Raw genomic sequence first — 22,992 nt, forward strand, 5'->3', positions numbered from 1 at the left:
ATCTGTTGGATTTGAATACTAAATTCCCACTCTGTACTTAACAAGAGGCTGGCATTCAAATCCCCTTGCACATTTGACTCATTCTTTTCTTTTTCTTTCTAATCTGATGAGTATTTCCTAAATATGAAGAACCCTTTCTATTTATGAATGCAGCCCTGGTAAACAGAAAAAGCCCACCCATCCCTTCCCAAATTATAATAATGACATATAACTCTCTTTTTTCATAATAATAATTATAACAATAATAATTACAAATAAAAAGTCAGAAATGTTGGAGACCAAGTGGGTTCTCAGTATTAAACACTAGTGCAGTTGGGGATTTCCTTTGTGCTTTCACTGTTGGCAATTGTTGAGATGCTTCCTGTGGAGGAGAAAATAGAGAAGAGAGTCAGTGTAGTGGCTTCAAAAGTTTGGACTATATTGCTTCTCACTCCTTCTTAGTATGTGCTTGTGTAAGTGTAAAGACAGAAAAGGTGCTTAAAAGTAACACATCCTTTTCTGTATTTGCAATAAGCATGGAGCATGCAGACAACCTGTTACTGCAGCTCAGCTGATCAGCAGTAAACGCATTAAGCTATTAGGGACGTATTCATTTGTAATGATAGCACACCAACAGTGTAAACTTGGCTCAGCTGATTCTTCTGAGGGTTCAGGGAATTTAGGATCTCTCCACTGGAGAGACACAGTCATGAGCAGGCATAGGCATGAGCCACAGCCATTACTAACTCTTGTATACCTATTGCTGTTTCCAGGTTCCTGCCCTGGTCATGTAACACTGTGAGAAAAGCTGAAAAATTGTAAGAAAAGCTCCCTGTTACCATGTTGCAAAAAGAGATTTGCTCCCTATTTCTCTCTCAGGCTCTCCTTATACTTGGGGTCAAAGTCACTGCCTCTCCTAATGCCTGAGTGACCAACATCCTCATCCAGACTACCAAACAAGCCCCAGTTGAGGGCTGTCTCTCACCCATCACTCGTGTGTCCAGCTCTTTGTCCATCAGCTCCTCAGGGTCTGTGAACTCACTCAGAGTAATTTTGGGGGTGTTTTCACTTTGGCTGACAGAGCCAATCATTTCCTGCTCCTTGTCATGCTGAACTTGGGCATATATGTTAATCCAAGGGATTTTCCTGCACAGGAAAGGAAAACAAGAGGTTATGTTTTGTAACACAGGGATTCTTGGCATGTCATAGACTGAGACCAATTCCAGAAATACAGCACTAGCAGTGAGGCAAAGTATCAGCTCTCGGAATGGTGAAAGCACCACAATGATGTTCAGCTCTGAAAGTGCCATTATCATTCACTAATTCCAAAACCAGCCTAAAGCTACTGCAAATCTCAGGCCACTGCCTTCCTATCCTGTGCCCAAAGGCTCCTCCAGCTGTAAATCTAAATGTTCTGGTCCTGCCCTTTTAAATGAGAAGTCGTGCACACAGTGGGCACTGCACTCAGCTCAGAGAGCAGCAATCAACTAAGTACAATCAGCTGCAATTGACAACTCTCTCAGTATCTATTATATGATCAGTGGTGCATTGGAAACCAAAAGTAAAAATCAATTTGAGCACTACTATCAACTGAGAAAAAAATTGCTAGGCTTGTTTCCATTGACAGGCCCACACTGACTCGGTAGGAATTGCCACATAAGAAAGAGTTATAGAGAATTGGTCCTGCCTCAGTGTACAGAAAGGACTTGGACCTCATAACACCCACCCAAAGTCTATTTGTTACAATTTCATTGAAAAAAACAGTTTGCCATGCTACAGATCATGCAAGTTTGCAGGGAATTATTTTCCCTTGCTGCTTAGGAAGCCAAGAAAATGAAGAGATTATTTCTTCTTCCTTCTTCTGAGAGAAGTTAACTTGGACTGCTAGAGTGATACCCTTGAAAGTCAGTGAGTTAGACAGATACTTAGATAGGCCTAGACAGATAGATAGTAATCCCTGGAGGAATGCAAGTTTAAAATAAGACAACTGAAAAGTAATATGTTAAGCATCAGGGGGGTGGCTAGGATTATCTGTATGTTGTCACCTGTTGGATGGTGACTGACTGTTTTTTCTAATGGCCTTAAAAGGACTGTGTGCCTTGCAGTCCACACTGCTAAAATAAGGAAATTTTTTTCAGTTCCTTAAAGCACACAGGAGAGAGAAAGAAGATGTGTTCGAAAGAGGCTATATAAAATGCCATCTCTTTATTCTAGCTTGTCTGCTGTTGGATATCTCAGAGACTGAAAGCAGTGGAAATTGCCTCAACTTTCATGAATTCAATAGATCTATGCTGATTTTACTCCAGTGAAGTTCTGGCCTCAAATGACCTGTGCTGTTGGCTTGATTTGTCATTCTGTTCATAATCAGCAGCAAGTCAGGACACATTTGAGATGTTTAGCAGTAGTTAACAAACCTCATGTCCTTCTTTCTTTCTTTCTAACTTTCAGATATGCCTTACAGATCACTCAAAGACATAAGCACTACACAGGGAATGCACACAGTGGATGAGAAAGGACAAATGCATTCCAATAGGATTTAAGTGCCCAGAATACGTGAAGAGGTGTGTAGAGATGTGGACATAAGAACATGCCTGGAGATACTGGAAGACTTCCAAACAATGCAATGGTAGAGAAGTGATAGTCTCCTGAGCTTTGAGAGGAAAGGTAGGAAAAGCTCTTTAGAGTCGTGAGGCAGAGACCCTCCAGATACTTCAGAGAGCTAGGGAAAGAAGCAGCTGAGACAGCTGTGCATATGTGCATCCATACACACATACCTAATCCTGCTGTGCCTCCCAGCACAGACACAGGTGGACACAACTTCCCACCGCACACCTCTGAGCACACGTGCATGCACACACACTCCTGCGCTCCTGTCTCAGGACACGTACACACTGACTGCGCCATTGCCCCACTATTACCCGCCACCCATACACGTGCTATATGCTCAGTCTCCCTGAAAAGAAACAACCTTTTTAAAGATTATTTCCCTGCTTTTCCCCTTCCTTCCTTTTCCACTCTGACCTCCTCAACAAGCATCTCCCTGGCAGCAGTGTTTAACATGCCTGCTGAGTCTGTAACTTGATAGACTCATAATAAGGAGTCTGTGTGCAAAGCAGCAAAGCACGGATTCTATAAAGTTGTAGAATTAAAAATTCATGCAGGCCCATGCTCTCTCTCCACAACCTTTTCCTGTAAGCAGCAGTTCTGTATTCAGGCTGGGATCACCGTTAATCAGAAAAGTACATATGGCTAATGGACCTCTGCATCACTGAGAGCTAGAGGAAAGCTTTTGTTTTCAACTCCTTTTTCCATTAAGAATTGTTGCATGCTCTCACTTCTGATCCATTGAGCCAGCAGTTTTAGACAGAGCTGAAAATTTGCTTTCTGTTCTGAAAAATCAAGCTGAGGACACTCTGGGTACCTGACTTAATCCTAAACTTTGCCAGTTTGACTTAGGTTTGTCCTCTTTGGGACAAGCAGGTAAGAGGGGACAGCAAGTTGATGAGCTTTGGGCTAAGCAAAACCAATGCTTTAACCACTTTCCCTCTCACTCCTGATTTGTAATACATTCGGTTTTCAGACAGATTTTAACAAGGCAGGTCTTCCCAGCCCTGGATGTGCATAAGGCTGATGGCTGCTATGCCCAAGGCTCAGGATGCTTAAGTAGTACAAGAGTCAGTTTTATGAGCTATAGTAGCATAACATGACCTGGAGACTGCCAAAGCATTACTATGGAAAGTAATGCCAAAGCATTACTATGGAAAGAGAATGCAAAGTGGATTACCAGGCTCCTTACTGCGCTCTGGCAGCCAGAATATACAGGTCCTTCTTCCTGGTAACTGATCCCTGATCACAGAGCCAAAGACATTAGGCTAAACCTAAGAAACCATCTCACCAAGACACAAAGGAAAGTACATCTTACAAAGTGCGGAACCTACATCTTGACATATCTCCCAGAGAGACTTCTTTGCCCTCCTTGTCCTACATCTGAGAGTGAGAGAAATCATCAGCTGCCTCCCCAGCACACGTCCCATTCCCCATTCATCTGGGAAGCTCTATTCCACCTCACAGAAGCAGGGAGAGGGTTTCAGATTGCAACAAGCAAGGCACGCTGCAGGCCTGGAAATTTACACCTGTGCAGATTCACATACATGGGTTCTCTGGAAATTGTCCTGGGCCACTGAAGCCAGTGGAAGCTTAGTAACAGATCTCGATGTGCAGATGATCAAGCACTAGAAGCAGTGCCACCCACTAGTTTTGACAATGGTTAATGCAAGAGGTTAGAAATGAGGGAAGCTTTAAACCTGGAGACCAGGATACATGCCTGTCTTATCATTCCGTTTTGAACATTGTTGGTATCCCACTAACATCATTAGAGAGTACGAGCCTTATCTTGGGCTGCAGAAAAGCTGGAGAGAGAAACCTATAGCTGGAATCTGGACAGGAAAAGCTCTACTTCCCAATTTTGAGGAACTACTCATGTTCAGATTTTTTTTTTTTTTTTTTTTTTTTTGTCAGACTCAGCTTATGCTTCTCATACAATATTTTGCCACTGGGCAGAATCTGGACACATAGACCATTTAACACAGTAAGTACTGCATTGAATGCAAAGTTCCTCCTAAGGAGCTCCATCTGCCTAAAATACATTCTCATAAGGCAGCCCATGAGCAAACAGGCCATTCTTATCCCATGTTTTATTTCATAGCTTGCAGCAGCAAAGTGCCATGGGCCACTAGAGGTCTTGCCTGCTGCCTGGAAGCAAAAGGTTTATATTAACATCCGGCAAAGAAAATCTCAGCACAAATTCCAAAAGGCATTTTGATGCTTACCACAAACCATTTTGGCTTTGAGTCTCCCTCCTTTAAAATAATCACACCTGTTCCTCTGCAAAACTAAAGTATTCACTTTGCAACATACAAATGAGATACTCTTGCACTAAGGCAGTTGGCCAGATGGATACAGAACATATGAAGACATCTATCATGTGATTTTTTTACTAAGTTTGCATTCTGTAGCTCAGTACTCAGTGCACACACAGGGTTTCCATTTCTGGTCTGTGGTTCAAGCAACTCTGCTGAAGCAGGTCACATCTTGATTTCTGAGCTCTTGGTGAGCTTTCGGAGCACCAAGTTTGTGGTGAAAGGGCAGTAGATGGTCTTCTCTCTATGCACGAGAAATAGGGAACTATACTGGTCTAAGCCTTAGGCCAGCATAACATCTGCAGTACAGGCACTGCTCTGCCTAGATTGCCTATAAACTACCCAGTGTGTCCTCCTCCCATCCCTCAAAGTTTCTCAACTTACCTCTTGAATTTGTAGATTAAAAAAACAGCCAAGCCTACAAATACCACAGACAACAACATCAGCATTGCCGAACTGCTATGACCTGTGCTGGAATCAACAAGGGGTGCTGCAGGAGGAAAGGCAGAGCATTACATTTATAAGGTATTGTTAGGGAACACATAATTACCAGAGACTTGAGCTCAACTCTGTCTTTGTCACATCTGCTTTATCACCACTGCATGGTGCATGCTGTTTTTAGCAAGACCAATTGGTAGGAAACGGATTGACTCTCTTGTCCTTTGAAAGCCAAGCTCTTTTTCAAAGACAGCGCAGTCCAACATCTCCTAGTGAAAAGGCACAGCAATCCATGCTTAGCTGAATGGCTGATCAATCCTGTGTTAACACTCTGGGCTACTTCTTTTTAGGCTTTTCCAGGGACTGGAGTGGAAAAGAAATTTGTGAGGTGTGGCCTCATGCATATTTATTCCCCTTTGGAGAAGCTACCTCAGAGCATCCATGAACTGCATGACTCTCATCTTCCAAGAAGATGTGTCTGTCTCACATGTGACAGGGATCTGGTCCTGCGAGAAGCCTCAAGATTCATCCTTGTATTGGACCTTACAGAGTTTTTAATTGAGTCAGTTTTCATAATGTGGAGGAGTTCAAAGCAATAATCCTGAACCCAAGCACGCACTACATCATAACATTTTGGAGATTTGATCCATTCATCCTTGACATTTTGGGTGGGCTAAATAAAGTGTATCACTATAGCTTGTTTATGCAGCTATTCCCACAGCTCATTGGAGCAGACCATCTTAATGGCCTGAGCACTGTGCTGAGAATCAAGAGTCTGATGAGAAGTCTCTAACGATGCACAAATGATTATAAGTAGCTGCTGAGTGTTTCTCACTCTGCATAAGCATTTGGTTTTGGTTTTTTACTGTTCTCTATTCTTTCTCTGTTACCCAGAAGATGGGAAAAAAGTCTACGCCTCTTCGGTTCCATTGCCAAATTGTCACACCTAAGAACCTGAACTTGCCAGTCTTCTGCTTCTACTATTCTATGGAATCTTTCGTGGAAAAGAATGACTGCCATTTCACCTGAGTCAAAATATTACAGGAATGGCCATGAAACAAATGCAGCACCCCCACTAGGGAGGTGTGAGAATAGTTGAGCACTGGAAGCTAAATCCATACTTCGCCTTATAGAACAAAGGCAGGTTCTGGACCTGGAGACTGTAGATATTTGGATCTCATTCCCAATTTTGCAAATTAACTCATTCCAGCCTACTGCTATTAACATCCGATTCTCATCCTCAAACAAAAGTCAGAGAGTGAAGGCAAAAAGGCATTACCTGTAGGATAGGTCATAGCCCAGCTCTTAGCTCTCTGACAGTCTCATGTAAATAGAAGCTGAAGTGTGTTATCCTGGGACATGAATCCCAATCTTTCGGAGAGGCTATCAGCAATGTCATATGCACAAGATCCCACATTTCAGATAATTGCAAGGGCAGTCATAAAAAGCAAGAGCAAAAATAAATCCATCGTCTTCTCTGTAGTCATCACTGTCTCAGCAACAGCTGAGAGCTTCAAACTGGGCTGGCTGAAATTCTCAGCAGTAGCTGAGAGCTTCACGCTCAGGTGGTTTAAAGCAAAGGAGGTGATGAAGCTTAAAGCAACTATTCATTAGTCTGCGAAAGTGGAGATAGGTAGCATTGAGATTTAAATAAGTTCTAATTTGTAGAAGTCAATATTCAGGCACATATTCCCTGTAAGAGGCCTAGATCTTCTTTTCATGAGTACTTTGCCCCTATAAAGCTTCTGGGCTAGTTGTAACATTAACAAGCCCTTTGCAATAAGGATTTGATCCAATATCCATGAAAGTTAGTAATACCCACACTGAATTCCACAGGTGCCCAATGAGGACTTAATAGAACACCATTCACCTGATTTTCTAACACGCTTGAAAAACATCAATGCACTAGTTAATTAAGCCAGAGGGAACTCTTAAAAGGTACTTTTAATACTTGTACAAACTGGTGCATGAAGATGCTGCCGTGGTTTAGGCCAGCTGGCAACTAAATGCCACACAGCCGCTCGCTGCCACTCCCTCTCCTCCAGGGTGCCACTGCTGGATCCTGGTTTTAACACTTCTTGCTTTTACCACAGACAGCGCCTCAATACAATCAGTCCTATGTATCCCAGTAGCACATGCCAAACTGTGAGTGCTCTGATGTAGACTGGTTCTCCCGAAGATGTCTGACGCCTCAAGAGAACCACAGCTCTGCATTTGACTCCACACTCACCTAATGTTAACTGAGTAACATACACAATGACTTCAACACCAGGCTTCAGTTCAAACTGGACCAGGTTCTGATTGAGAGCATTAAAAAGGATTTCTACCACCTGAGGAAATAATAAGAGATACAGGTAGTTACAATATAGAAGACAGCAAGCTCTGGAGAACATTTAGGAATACATGTAGCCTACGAACAGTGACTAACATCTCTTACTGGCTTCAGGAAGAGAAGGAACGTGAGAGACTGAGGAAGTGGAAAGAAATATGTACGTGCACTTCAGACAGAACTGTGTATGTATTATTGCATGCAAGTCTCCCTACAGGATTTTTGAGACTCACAGAGTACATTATTATACCTCTCCTGGGAAGCAAACCAAGAAATCTAGTATTTTTTTTTTTCCTTTTGGGGGGTGGGTAGAGGAGGAGGGAAAAGAACTAAGGATCTTTTCACCCTCCATATGGTCCTGTGAATTTGATCTAATGCACTTGGAAATCACTGACATATTGGCCTTTCATTGACGGATGATGCAACCGAGTTAGGTAACACTTCTTTGCTCACATTGATTCAGGACAATCCTAGTCATGTGGCTCCTGTTTAAATAGGCTGTTGGGGATGAGACAATCCAGTTTTGAAGATTAATGGCAAACTTGCCATGTTCCTCCTTCATTTAGAAGAGGGACCTTGGACTGGAGTTTACTCATGGCTCAGCAACCCAACTATGATGTGTTATTTGGTTGCCTCAGAGCACATACTTGGCATGTCACACTGGAGCCTGCATTTGCTGATGCCTGATCTCCCTAGAGTAGTTTTGACAGTTAGGACATAGCTACTGAGTAGTTCTGATGGCCTACTCTCCAGGGAAAACCTCCTTAAGCAGAAGTCAACAACAGGTGCCAAAGTACAACTGAGTAGACTGTCAAATAATTTAGAGCACTAGAGCTTCAGGCCTCATGGTCAGCTAGTCAGAAACCTAATCTGAGATGTCTGCGTAATACTGATATACGAAATATTGACACAACAGCCCGTTCAGAGGGAATTCTAATATAAGTAGATCCTACTGAACAGGAAAATTTCTCCAAATAGCCTTCCAAACCTTCCAACCACAATGCACCTCTTCTGCACACCCACCACCATAAATTTAAGAGGTCAGCTTTGCTAGCCTCCTAGGACAAACATACTATTCAGAGGGGAATGACTCTGCTCAGTGGGTGACAAGAATTTCCACAGAATTCAGCAGCCCTTTGAATTATTTAATGTTTGATCACAGAAGAATTTACTCCTCCAAGAGTTACTTGGAGATGGGCTCACACATAGCTTGCACACAGTAAAAATGCTGCATATAAGAACATTAGCTAGAGCTAAGCAGCCTTTCCAGCAGTACTTCACTCCTTTGCCTTTATAGAGCTGATTTAATCACTTGGTAATTCTAGCATGAAAGCTTCAGCAGACTCGTGCTGTTGTTCCTAGCTCTTCCCTTGCCTGCATATCACTGTTGCTATTCATCACTGTAATTACCTATTTATCTAAATGGATGGATATTGTAACTTCCAAATATAGTTTGCACACGCCATTCTCTGCTGCAGAAAAAAGAGGTCTTGTTCCAGTGATATACGAGCTGAAGAGCCTGATTTATTTTTAGTAAACCTCAGTATATTATCTTGCTGCTTTGGCCTCTATTAGCATTCCTCCAGGGAGTAGAGGGAGTACATATTCAAGGTTCCTTTGGCCATAACTACTGTAATAAGGACATACCACTGATCTACGAAGAACCACTGCTGGTAGACTGTGACATATCTCAGTGAGGTATTAGAAAAGCCCATTTTTCCTCTGAAAATAATTTTCTTTAATGCCATAAACTATACTGCCACAGTCCCAGATGCATCCAGTTCTATCACACTTATTTTAAGTCATATCTAATGCTGCACAAGTTAAGAGGCCTATCTGCAAATGGTAGGAGTGAATGTTCCATGAATCCTTCTTTCCTTACCTGCTCCAGATCTGCGTCACTGCTTTTCCTTCTCTCTGTTGTGTTTTTATGGGGCAGTATGAAGAGTTCAGCAGAAGTAGGCAGCCCAGGAAATACAGCTACCAAGATCTGTTCATCAGGGATACCGGTCACCTGAAAGTAAAGTAAAAGGAGGTCTCTAACTGCTATTTTGTTACTGACATTTCCATTTACTACGGGAAACTGTGTTCCCATCAAATTGTTATCTGCCAGTTCCACTGTAAGTGTTGCGGTCCTAATGAGCTGTTCTGCTTATTTGGTGGGTCAGAAATAGAGGTCCTGCTAACAATTCACTCTGCTTCATTTCTAGAAGTAAATGTAGACTTGACAACACCCATGGACCCAAAGATCTCTATCCAAAGTCCAAACCTACCATGTCTCCAGATCTGAATTTTCAACATAGTCCTTCTTGCTACAAAAGAATGAGCCAAAGTCAGATCCAGAAAGTCTGAAGCAACCACTGGCAAATGTGCAACTAACAGGGACAGATGAAGAAAATTTCCAGCAATCACCTTCTAATATCAGGTTACAGGGATCTACACTGGCTATATATGAATTACTAACGTTTCCAGTAGGAGACTTTTTACTCCTGGGGCTGATCGGAATGGCTGTGCTAGGAACTGCTCAGTTTGCTGAACCAAGAGTCAATTCCACACCTGACTCTCCAATTGCCTTCAGCATGACCTGTCCACTGAGGATACTGTCCTCTCTCCCCAAATCCAAGCTGTGCATCCTCAGTAGGGCAGGAAGCCTCTCCTCCCTCAGAAACTCTCTGCTATATGAGGCTAACTCCATCAGCGCCCTGGTCCTACCCAACCTCAAGCTCCTTGACCTCATTCTTGAAATGAAATGTATCAATGGGGCAGCCCATTCCTGGTGACAGAAGCATAGATCACAGGCTCCAACCAAACAGTCACAAAAGGATAAGCAAGCAGCACTTCTACATGATTTCTACTGTTGTCTGTAACTGTTCATAGTTACAACCTAATTAATTTCTTTTTTCTGCAAGCTTGACTCTGAATATAGCAAAAGGGAACAACAGTTTAAACAAAAGGACTTGGTGTTTTCTCAGGATGGGAAAACAATTAAGGAAACTTATAAACTGCGAATTTTGAGTGGGCTGCAGATGAAAAAAGATAAGCAGGAATGTAGTTTCCCTGTAAAAATAATCAGCCTCCATTTCTAAGAACAGCTGTAGCTAAAGCAAAAAACAACTACAACAAAAAAGCAAGATACATTTTTGGCAGAATGTAAAAAAAACACAAAAGCTTTCCTAAATCTATCTCCTGATTTCACACAAAACCAAAGTCTCTGGCTATTTGATATCATAAATTATTCTGTCCCCTTTCCTGCAAGAACATGAGTGCTAGTTAACATATTCTAATTAATCCCAAAGGAACAGACAGTATCTTCCACCCACAGAAGTCTCTTTGTCCTGTAATTTAAAGGTAAGTTTATTTTCCCTCTGAATCGTCATTTTTTGCCCCAGTTGGAAAGGGAGTAGAGCTTTATAAGGTCCACCTGTTACTATACTTAGCTGCGTTAGAAGAAAAGGTAAAAATATGTTTCAGGAAAAATATCTATTGGGAAAAGGTAAAAATATCTTCCTCATGCATCTAACATACTACAATGTCTGTATTCAGAGATGAAGTGGATCACCTGTTTAACAACACACAGTAACACTACCCAAATGTTTGGAGTAGAAAACAGTAGATATTGTAATATAAAATTGGCAAAATAAGAATAATAATGATACTATTACAATCTAGAATTCGTAAAGTCCTCAGGGGTATTAAAAGCTAAAAAGTACCACAGAAACATTAATAAAAGTAATAATAATATTTCCTCAAAATTCCCAATATACTTTGCCTCTGTAAAAAGATCCAGCATATAAGAAGCTTTTTATCGATTTAAAATGATAGCTTCATTACTGCTGTTCTTTCTCATTCTTTTAAGCTAGCATGTTGAGAAAGTGCATGTTTTAACACCCTAGTCAATGTTAGTACAGATGAGAAAACAGATGCTCACCTGTGCTAGAGCTCTCTTGATGACTTTTCCAATGTCTTGTCTCCATTCAGGGATGTCAGGGTTATGGTAGTCCAAGTTGGGAGAAAATGACAGGAGCTGAGATTGGAAATACTCTGGAAAAGAAAAACAGTACTTATGAGAAGATTAAATGGGCAGTGTTCAGGGTACAGCCAACGGTGCAGAAGACAACAGGAAAACCATAGTTAAACTAACTTAAAGCAAGTGAGAGAGGAAAGGCTGAAGGAAGAAAAAGGGCTGGCTAACACTAAGCAGGACAGAAAGCTTGCAAGGAAAGAATTCTTGTAAAGGTTTTTATAAAGGATGTTTTGCCCTAATGCCAACTTGTGGCTGTTCCCAGAAGAAATGAAAGCAAGAATGAGAGAGGGGAGAGGATGCCTTCCCTTCATGATGCTTCTGGACTTTGGTGATTTTGCCACTCAACTTTATCAGATTCTGCTTATAAAGAAGCTGACCAGTAAATAAGGTGACATCTGGATGGCATTTGGAAGGTCTGTGCAATGGCATGCATTGTGCTCTGCAGAACAAACACTTACTGTAAGTAATGTTTTCAAAAACAGGTATTAGTCTGTTTGCTCTCCTGGAGGGAAGCCATGAGTGGTTAATACCCCAATAAATCAGAACCCAGTGGTGCTAATGAGTGGCTAATCAAGCAACGGCTATTCATGAAACACTTTGAAATTACTTCCTAATTGACTGATTGCAGGGAGGAAGAAAAACTTCCTCGACTTCAAATACAACACAATTTAAATATTTTTCCAATTCCAGCTCTCCTCTCTGGTGTCATCAGAGACCAAGCCTGGAATCCTTATGATAACTGGGCACAATAGGTTTGGGCCAGTGAAAGGCACAGATCCAGGATAGGAATCACACTCAGATATAAGTTCTCAGGGTAGAAGACTCTCTCTTCTGTTTTTGGAGATGAGCTGTGGCTCACCTGGAAGCACCTGATCTTCAGACACTTCACGTAAGTACCATTAATCATTTGTAAGAAGGTACCAGTTTTAGATCAAGATAAACCAGCAAGAGTATAAATGAGGAAATCCACGGAACAGCACGGATGTGCCTGCACAGCATTTATGTTGCATCTTTTGCAAGATCTATTCTTTCTTTTTAGATGGTGCAGTATATTTTTAAATAAAACAAGCATCAAAGGGAGCAGGGAATTGCTCTCAAGTTCTGAAGGCTTAACCAATTTATTTTCTGAGTAAATTCTGGCCTGTTAATCACCATTTGAGAAAATCCTGAATAAAGCTCCTTCACTGCTAACACCAGAAAGCTATGCCCTCCTACCTAGAGCCATAATAACTTAATACAGGGCACAGATTAGGATACAAATTTAGCAGAGCACGTTTACCCAAAGGTGTCACTCATTTATGTACATAGACTTGAACTGATCACCAGACTGGGAGGTCTGGAAGGACTCCTTCCTTAGACCAGGCCAGTCTGCAGCATGGTGCTGCATGGGACTATTTGGACATTCCAAGTGGATCAATTTATCTTTGTGATAAAGCCCAAAGCTTTGAATCTTTTAAACAGAATGTCAAAATTTCTTACAAGGTGTTTAAAAACAGAGAGTGAGGAGTGCTCTGTGGGACCTACCAGGACCAAAGTTTGGGATGACCTGCAGTGACTCCTCTCAGATATTCGTGATTCAGGTTTATTTCAGAAACTAGTGGAAAGATGCAAGTTTCCCAGGAGCAAACACTGCATTTTACAATGCTCAAAATGATCAAGGAGAAGGTTACTTACATTTGCTAATAGCGAGTTTGAGTATTACTAAATCATATTAACAAATTATTAAAACCTATTGCATTTCACAGCCAGGCAATCAATAAATATCTGTTTAGCTGGTTGTTAACTCTGAGCATACAGCTTTCCAGTCACCCGCAAGACATTTATTTATATTTAATTACTGAAACAAGACACACACAGTTCAACTACACAGTGCAACTCGAGTTATTTGAAGCCTGGGTCTCTCAATAAAACTTGCTATTCAAAGAAAAGCTTGCCCTCAAATGCTGGATGCCAAGAACTGGATAAGAAAAATGAAGACTAGCCCAGGGTGGAAATTATTCTCTGGAGAAATTTTAAACTGCTGAGAGAGCCCTTCCACTCAGCTTTTATCAAGTCCCAAACTAGGTAAGCTCTGTGGTCTGCCAAAGGGTGATTTTTGAAGCCCATGACATGCAGATATGGCCAGAACATACCAAACATTACCTACAGGGAAGTCCAGTGGACACACTTAGATCTCCAGCTGTGGCATGGAAGATGGGCAGAGATACTAACAACAGAGTCATTTCTGCCCCTTGTCTTCCAGACCCCTTCCATTTGTACAGTCACTGTATAAAGAGAAACACCAGCCGTATTCAGGCCACCTTAATGATGCACTACGACTACTTCCTTCCACAGCTAGGAAGCAGAGGGAAGGCAGCCAGCCTACAGCTACATGTGCTTTTTCTTTTAGGAGTCCAGCCAGGGTGTACAGACAGACCCATAGGCAAAGGAGACACCAGCCACTTTACTACAGTGCTGAGCTCACAAATTTGGCTAGCTGCCCCATCCAATTCACTTCTGTATTTTGTGATCATGACACATCTGAGCTGCTTTGTTTGCAGTTTGTCTTTAGAGTTTCCCCTGGGCACTAGGGACTTCATTTTGGATTAGCAGTGACTGTCTCTTCTTCACCTCTAGATACCCCCCGAGATCTGATTGTAGAAGGCTGAGGGTACCATGCACTGCGATTTCCTTGGTGTCCTGGATGAGGGTGTTGCCCGCAGAAACCTGCACAGTGACAGTGTTCATCCCCTCCGCAGCGAAGATGTATGAGATGCTGCTCTCCAAGGTGATGAGGGGCTGCAAGAGGTAAACACAGATGGTAATTTCAAAATCAGGATGAGATTAGCTCAGGATCACAACATGCACCCGATCAATCAACCACGCCACGATATCCTTCCTCCCGGATACAGAAATGGTGCTCTGAGCTTGCATATCCTACTAAGGCCTGAATGTGGCCCAAACACCACCCAGTGAGAACTGCCCCATTGGCAAAGGTTTCTCTCACTTCAGTAAACGCTTCCTGAAATATTCTTCCACTGAACTGCAACCCGTTATGCTACAAGAACCTCAGTAGAGCAGAGTCAGCAGTTGCAGAATACGCGCTGCAGAACGCAGTGTTGTACACACACAGGCACACACACTCAGCACAGTTGCTACATCAGCTGTGCAAAACACAGGGTCCAGCTCAAACCCGCATTTGAATATAACTGAAGATGCAGATGCTTCTTTGAACAATCCCTACTGTTCAGATTCAGGACCAGCCCCTGCTCTTATGAGCACAAATCCATCTATCTCAGAGCAGCTCTGCTCAGGACAGAGTGAGGGCACCCAGCATTGCCCTGTCCATGCTCTGAGCCTGTAAGCTAGCTCCAACCATAAGCTGGCAAATCATGCTAACAAGGCTGAACGCATGGTGTCATACCTGCCGTCACTGATGCCTGAATGTGGCTGAATGGTTTCCAGAGTAAAGTTGACCTACATTTAGCCAGCTCAGAGCCCTGGCAGAGGAGGCTGGCTTTATCTGCGCCTTCTCAAACAAAAATTCCCTTGATAGCTCTACAGCTCTCCTCTTTGCACAGGAGACTCTCATACTGATACACATCTAGATGAGAAAAGTGTACCATGCTTGGGAAAAGAGATTTGCATATTGGAAATCAAAAGTCTAGCCCTTGCAGTGCCATTGATCTGACAGCTGGTCTATAGACAAATCTCTTGGTTTAGATTAAACCATTAAAATGGAAACGGTGATACAAGCCTCTATTGCAAAAGCACTTAGAGGTCTAAGACCACAGATAAAACCATTGTACGACTGCTATTGTCCCTTCACCACACTGACAGTTTGTTTCCAGAGGAAAACTCTTCAACATTCACCTTCCAGCTCTCACGCTTCATCCCATTGGACTGCCAATTAGCCTGAATTTCACAACAGTGGCCATATATGCCATTTTCATAGCTAAATCAAAATCACCACCAGCATACACCAGGCTGGCAAACACATTTCCCTCCTTGCAGAATGCCACCTGCCTTTTACTGCCTCCTCCATGAGTTGAAAAAGCAGTAGCAAAAGCAAAAAATATCTGTTTGATCACAGGAGACTCCCCAGGAGACTCCCAGACCAAGTCAGCAAGAGTGCCAGCTTGCGCTAGCCCTGGAGGCCTACCTATCATATAGTTAGACATGGACACATCCTGGACAAGCAGAATGGGCCTATAATCAAACTGCATGATATTAGCAATCTTCCTGGAGGTTACAGGTTGTGATTCTGTGCAAAGGCAGATAACAGGAACTACTCTGGCCTTTAAAATTACAGTTTTTCCTTTTGGTATGTGTGTATGCTGGACATTCCATTACCATGGATGATTTCACCTCCATCATGGAGTTTCAACGTTCAGCCAACTCCTTAATTTTAATTCAAGCACCAAGACCTGGAAACTAATTCTAAATTAAATCAAGTAGTTTAAGGTTCATTTGCTCAAACCTATTAAACAGTTGGACACATTTATTAAACTGGACCTGTGTTAATCCAAGCAAATTGGCCTTCAGGTATACTGCAAAAATTAGCACAGTAGAAATTCAGTACAATGGTTCCAGCAGGGTGGGGAGGGCAGCAGAAGAGCCTTAGCCACATCGTTTGAGTCTAAGACAACATTCACCTGTGCAGCAGCACAGAGAGTACCTTAGTGAGACTGCAGAGTGACACAAGACACATCTGGTTCTGCCTGGGATGCCTACAGGCTGAAGAGGAAAAGAAGCTGCAATCCCTCAGCTTGGAACCAGAATATATCACCTAATAATACCAGTCACTATGCACAATATAACACACCTCATCTGTAACTCACACACAACTCAGTGTCCCCATCTTCCACCTGTACTAAGCGCGCCACAGTTTGCCCGTGAGTGGGCAAAGAGAAGGATCTGACATGTACATTAAACATCCCCAAAGGAATTTTGATTTTATGTAGACTGTTGTCCTGAAAAAAAAGGCTGCTGTTATGTCTATATCTTTTGTCATACTTCTGTCAGAGTTGAAGTTGAAGTGCATTTCACGAGGTAGTGGAGATAATCATTTGCAAAGCATGAAAGGTGCTCTGGGTCTTTGATTTGGCCACAGCTAAGTGGCACCATCTTTACTAATCCAGATCTCAACATATTTTAGCAACATGTACAATCACTCCAGGGTATCATCAGGATCAAGTACTCCCTGTACAGCTACATGCAAAGCATCCACCCCAAACACATCCGTATCTGCTTGTACTCTGTTGCCTATGGGTTTGAAATTTAAGCTAGAAGATAAAACAGATAATGGATCATAGTTATAACCCAGATGAAAGCACCATGAGAGCTGCATGGAAAACTTCAGCAAACACCACTGCTTTGATCTACCTTTTCTAGATCACTTTCTATTTCAAAAAGTGTTTTTCAAGGCCCTATTCACAACCAACTTCTATATTCAAAAGAAAAGCAATGGCAGGAAAACTCTGACACCTGGGTACAGTGGAGGGCTTAAGCAGATGATCAAGTTAACGGTACCTAAATCGTCTCAGATGTACTTTAATGGCTGTCCATGTGTGAGCACTGAGCTAAAAATACCTGAACTGTAATGTGATTTTGCATCCCCCTCTTTTAGTGCAATATAAAATACGTGGAATTACCTGGTATTTGTCATGGACTTGATGTGTGTATGTGGGTGGTTGCCACAGCTCAGCTAGGGCACAGCAACTTGACACGTTACAGTAAGGGGTTTTTGTTCCTGAGCTCTTCTGGTGCCTCAATTATGCTTCCACAAAAATAGGTGAGTTCTTACAGTAAGCTTCCTAACTTGCTGTAAAATCCCAGAAGACACAGCGTTTACTCTTTTGGTTTTTTTCTCCTGCTACTATTGGTAGCTAGGGTAAGATGTTAAAATGCAAGCAGCTTTCTCAAATAAAATACTTGTGTGCCTGCTATCTTTTATCTCAAGTTCCACATTTCATGTAAAATCCTGTTTTTTTTCTCCTGTGATCTCATATCAGTGCCCACCTTTAGTTGCAACTCAATAACGTAGACAATGATGTGACTTAAACTGCTTTTGTAAATAACAGCAGATACTACATTGCAAAATTATCAGCTGTACATTTCACAACTGTAATAATGGAGGATAGTGCCTGTGCGTCAGCTGTCTCTCTCCTAAAGCCTGCAATAAAAACTGTAGCTAACAAATAATCTGGCTCTCTTCATTTGAAAGCATGACCACTTTAATTATTGGTTAAAAAAGCTCTTTATAATAAATTTTTGCCAATCATTTGAAAATTCACTACAAACAAGTCTCATCTCTCTCTCTCTAATATATCCAAGACTGCAAACAATGGACACGGACGGACACAAACAATCCATTGACAGTTTAGCTTGACATTCTACTACAACTGGTTATTTGAACGCCAACAGCTTTAAAGTACTGTTTTGGAATCCAGCATTGTATACTGCATACTGGTACATAATGGGAACCTCCACGGTTTCTTGAACACCAGCAGTTTTTAAACACGGTGTTGAAAGCCAGTATTTTCCCATATATAGTGATATATAATTCAGTTAAGTTGCAAGTGAACACTGGTAATAACTGTGGTCTTCGAAGCTCAGTAGGGCTGATAACAACCCAATGTAAAAATGTAATGACTCCTAAGAACAACACGAGACAAGAGGAAATCAACTCACAAAGGCTGAAGTTCAGATAATCACAACTCTTTTGAGATAAGGAAAAAACTAAAACACAAAACAAGCAAAGGCAAGAAGTTTTTATTAGGGCTGAACAGAGTTCTTGTCTGGTGCAACAAGCTTAGGAAGTAAAAACGAACCAAAGGGCAGCTGTACCTTGGTGCTGTTGCCAAACCACCAGAAGTAGGTAAGCGTGCCTGCCTGGCTGGGCCAAACTACTGCAGTGATGTTGACGTCCTTGTTTCTGATGGCGACAAAGGGGACACTGAGATGGACATGCTCCACTGGACCTGTGGGAAAAGAGAGTTCATGATTAGAGGCTGTGAGTTAAATCCTCCTCATGCAGTTGCAACCAGACAGGATCTTTTCCTTAAATAAATCAAATGTCTCATGTCAGCAGTGAGACTCTATAATAGCAATACAAGACAATTTCAGCAGTCAATGAACAAAAGAAAAAGATACATGATTAACAAACATAAAATCACACACTTTCTTCTCACTCTTAATTCTAGGGGAGCCAGAAACGCACATTTTCCAAAGTGCTAATTTCAGGCAGGGTGAGCACTGTGTTTAGAAGAATTTCTTAAATGCAGTTTGAGGGAGAACAATGATCTGGCTTTGCTCTGAAGAGGTCAAGCTGCTATTGAAAGCTTGAGGAATAGGACATGAGAGAAAGAAGGTGTTTTCTTGAAAATATATCCACTCCCAAGATTTGTGGGAAAATCAATTCAGTCAAGATTATTTAAATCTGATTATATATTAGGCATTTATTACTTGATTAAATACTCCCTGACAGTTCTTTAGACAGTATCCAAAAGAAAGAGTCATGATTTTGGAAATACTTGGTATCTTTTTAACTTTGCCTGACCTTGAAAAGTCTTTGTGAAGTCAGTTATCACTAGTAAAAAGGTAGGAACTACTTGAAAGATGTGTGCATTGGCATATCAAAGCATTTAGCAGGCAGAAGAATTGGTTTCTGAAAAACTTAAAAAATGAGAAAATAGCAATGCAAATTTTTGTCTAATAAATGTAAATGTCCAGAATGAGTCTAGTGCATGAGGTTCAGAACTAAGCCACCAGTTCCTCTCCAGAAGAAACAACGTGTAAAAAATACTGGTCTTGTTTGTTAGTTTGTTTAAAGCTTTTACTATCTCCATTGTTTTCCTTCTTGTTGAATTGTTTGTTTTTACTGTTACTGAATTTCAGCTGGTAATTGCTGCACATAGAATCATAGAATGGTTAGGGTTGGAAGGGACCTCAAAGATCATCTAGTTCCATCCCCCCCGCCATGGGCAGGGAAATCCTCCACCACACCAGGTTACCCAAAGCCTCATCCAACCTGGCCTTGAACACCTCCAGGGATGGGGCATCCACAACTTCTCTGGGCAACCTGTTCCAGTACCTCACCACCCCCAATGTAAAGAATTTCTTTCTTATATCTAAACTAAATGTGCCCTCTTTCAGTTTAAATCCATTGCCCCTTGTCCTATCACTACACACCCTTGTAAAAAGTCCCTCTCCAGCTTTCCTGTAGGCCCCCTTTAGGTACTGGAAAGCTGCTATAAGATCACCCCGGAGCCTTCTCTTCTCCAGGCTGAACAACTGAGTCTTTCTGAATGATATCTTTTAAAACATAGAAAACTGATAGACTATCCCTGTGAGAAGGAAAGGATGAAATAAGAGAGAAGTGAGATGGGGTTTTTTTGGATAAGACATTAATTCTGGGAAGCAGGAAATTTGCTGATTTTAACTGAGACGATTTTCTTGCATTACCTCTCAGCTTTTCAAGCATGAAATGGGAACATTAATCATTTCTCCACCTACTTGGACTACAAGGATTTTGGAGAGCAAGACTTGTTCTTTTACCACCAGAACATACAGCTCCGAGCAGTATGGGACTCTATTATTGTTTTCAGCTCCTAAGAACTTGTTCTTTTTAGTTTCCCCTTTCCAAAGGGGTCTCTAACAGCAAGTCACTCCTGAAATCTGACCATAGCGAGTACTCTGGGTTCCCAAGAATAGCAGAGTCTCTCAAATTTTTTATGACAATGCTTGTGAGACAAAAAATACTCATATTTTCACTTCCTCTAAGATGAAGGGATGAGCAGCTTGACAGCAGATTCCAGAAAGGTGAAAAGTTGACTGATCACTGTTAAAGCTGCAGGGTAGAAAACTACTGTTGCTTGAGGCCAAGGACCTTCTTCCTTCTTTTTTTCAGCACAGGATTCAGCACCAGACAGATGGTATAATAAGGCTGATTTATATAGCAGGCATTTATATCTGTACATTTGAGCTTCAAGGTCAAACCTTCTGTATTGACTAGTACATCCAAATATATTAGAAGTCTAGTACTGAGGTATCATCTTATTTCAGTGCTAGCATGAATGTAAATACTTGCGAAATATTTCCCTAGAGATACTGATAATAAATTGACCACCTAAGAACACCATAAAAGTCAAAGGAGAGCTCTGAGAAGCTGAGGGAGAAGAGGGTAGAGTAGCACAACCTGGCCAAGCAACTGGCCCTCGTTGCATTCTGCTCTAAAATCCTCACCACGAAAAAGCAGTTCCTGCGAGAAAAATCAGATAATCCATACAAAGCTGGCCGTTATTACCAGGTAACCATCACTTTTGTCAGCTAATGGCCCAAGGTGAAGGAAAAAACAGTTAATACTCTAATAACAGGTTGTTAAATGCAGCCATGATTGACTTTGAGGGAATTATGAGCATAATAAAAGCTTCAAGGAACATTTATTCCTTCACACAGGGAGCTTGAAATCAAAAAGAAGAAAAAAGTTCTTGAGTTTTGGAAATTTCTGACTTGATTCCTTCCAGCAGAAAAGCTCAAGTAAAAGACAGGCAAGGTAGAAGACATTTTTACAGGCTAAGGGAAAGGGCAGACATGGCTGTGAATACCATTAGGGGCAAAACCGATGGGGTGTATCAGAACACAGATGGAGCGCTCTGCGCAAGAGATCTAGCAGCCTGAGAGCAGGACAAAGAGCTGGGGTCTTCCTGGTCTCATCCTGCGTTCCACACCCTCTGCTCTCTCCTGGGGCTTTAAGAAAGCCAACTGGAGGGTCTATATTTGAGTCTGCTCATTTGCCAAGTGGAGAGAAATTGCATTGACATACGAAATAGGAGAGAAAAGTCAAGGATGTATGTCAAACACATGAAATATGAAAAGTAGCACATTAATCCTCGGTATATTCATATCCCAGGAAGTATGCTCAGCATAATGTTTTTGTTTTATTTAATAAGCACTGTAAGCTCCCAAATCCTGAACAACTGACTCAAAATTTAGTAGATTAATCTAAACCTCTTGGATTTAGAAGTATATTGAAAACACATATTTAAACTTTGTTTCATATGTTTGTCTCTGACCCTCTCAGAAAGCCTGAGAAACATTTTCAAACTTTTCTCTGTACCTGTGAGGACTGCAAATACACTTATTTTAAAAGAAACTTCCCTTCCTCTTCATTCAATAAAGTTTACTTAAGATAGAAGAGTGTCTAAAAGTCCAAGCCTTTCGAAGACCATGAGCTGCGTATGTAGAGGGGTTTGCAGGTATTCTTAGGCCCCACTGAAGTTGCAGGGATTATCAGTGAGATTAGGTTTTTCACCCAAGGAATCCAGCGGCTGAAGGTACTTACAGACCACATGCAGAAAGAGGACAGCAGTGTCAGAGCCCAGGCTGTTCTCTGCATATGCTGTCACCTGAAAGATTCCAGCACTCTTATACACATGCCTGATGCCATCCTCAACAGGGCTGAAATTAGCATAGGATACTGCAATGCCATCTCCAAAATCAAGCTGAACGTTTGTCCTCTGGAGATCACCCTGCAACAGAGAAGGTTGCATTAGGAAACTGGGCTGATAAGAGTGATTTATATTACCCTCCATCCCACTTCTCAGTTCCATTTCATTAGCATGGACACAAACTCATGTAACTTCACCAAAGAAGCCTAGCTTTGTTCTGCCAGTCCCCAAAGAGGCCAGACTCAAAATCAACACCAGGTAATTATACACAAGCAATTATACACAAGAATTGCTGAAGGTTTATACCTGTAAAGAGATGTTATCCTCTCATCTTGGGTTTAGAGATTTTGGGAGGGCAGAGTGCCAAACGCGCATATATCAAGGGTACCATATTTGAATCCTCTAATGCAATGCATGGTTGAGAATTATATGTCACTGAAGTGGCCAGGGCTTTGCACAGCCATTCATGGAATGAGTGGTGTCCAACAAGTACTCCATCAGAGGCAATGAGATGGGAGGCACTACACTGATGGTAGGCTAGATGCTAATTGGAGAGCAATTCCCATTTGCACATAGGAGCATCGGGGACACTCTGGAGACAGGACAATGGCTGAAGTGGCTCTCCAAGATGTTCCAAAAAAGCAGAACCTAGTCACTGAGATGCTGTTAAGTCTAGTCTAAGGTAGTTTTCCAGGCTTCCTGTAGAGTCAGTGGAAAAAAGAGAAAAAAAGACAGCAAGAGACCAACACATTCCATCCTCAGATAACTGAGACAGGTGACGTGATTCTCCTATTAATATTGTCTAAGAGAGTTGGTGGTGTTCAGCCTGGAGAAGAGAAGGCTCTGGAGACACCTTCTAGCAGCCTTCCAGTA

General features: G+C 41.8%; 1 protein-coding gene across 1 annotated transcript in view; it reads right to left on the reverse strand.

Annotated features, from left to right (window-relative positions):
• Window positions 1-296: 296 nt before the first annotated feature.
• The window catches only part of SORCS3 (sortilin related VPS10 domain containing receptor 3), a 309,066-nt gene continuing 286,370 nt past the window's right edge, over window positions 297-22,992 (reverse strand). Inside the window, 9 exon segments of the mRNA XM_086616318.1 lie at window positions 297-361; window positions 965-1,125; window positions 5,283-5,388; window positions 7,567-7,666; window positions 9,548-9,679; window positions 11,594-11,706; window positions 14,344-14,467; window positions 18,518-18,651; window positions 22,014-22,200. Of these exon segments, the coding sequence (XP_086472444.1) occupies window positions 297-361; window positions 965-1,125; window positions 5,283-5,388; window positions 7,567-7,666; window positions 9,548-9,679; window positions 11,594-11,706; window positions 14,344-14,467; window positions 18,518-18,651; window positions 22,014-22,200 (1,122 nt within the window).

This window comes from Tauraco erythrolophus, chromosome 9 (genome assembly GCF_009769465.1).
Source record: "Tauraco erythrolophus isolate bTauEry1 chromosome 9, bTauEry1.pri, whole genome shotgun sequence".
Lineage (NCBI taxonomy): Eukaryota > Metazoa > Chordata > Aves > Musophagiformes > Musophagidae > Tauraco > Tauraco erythrolophus.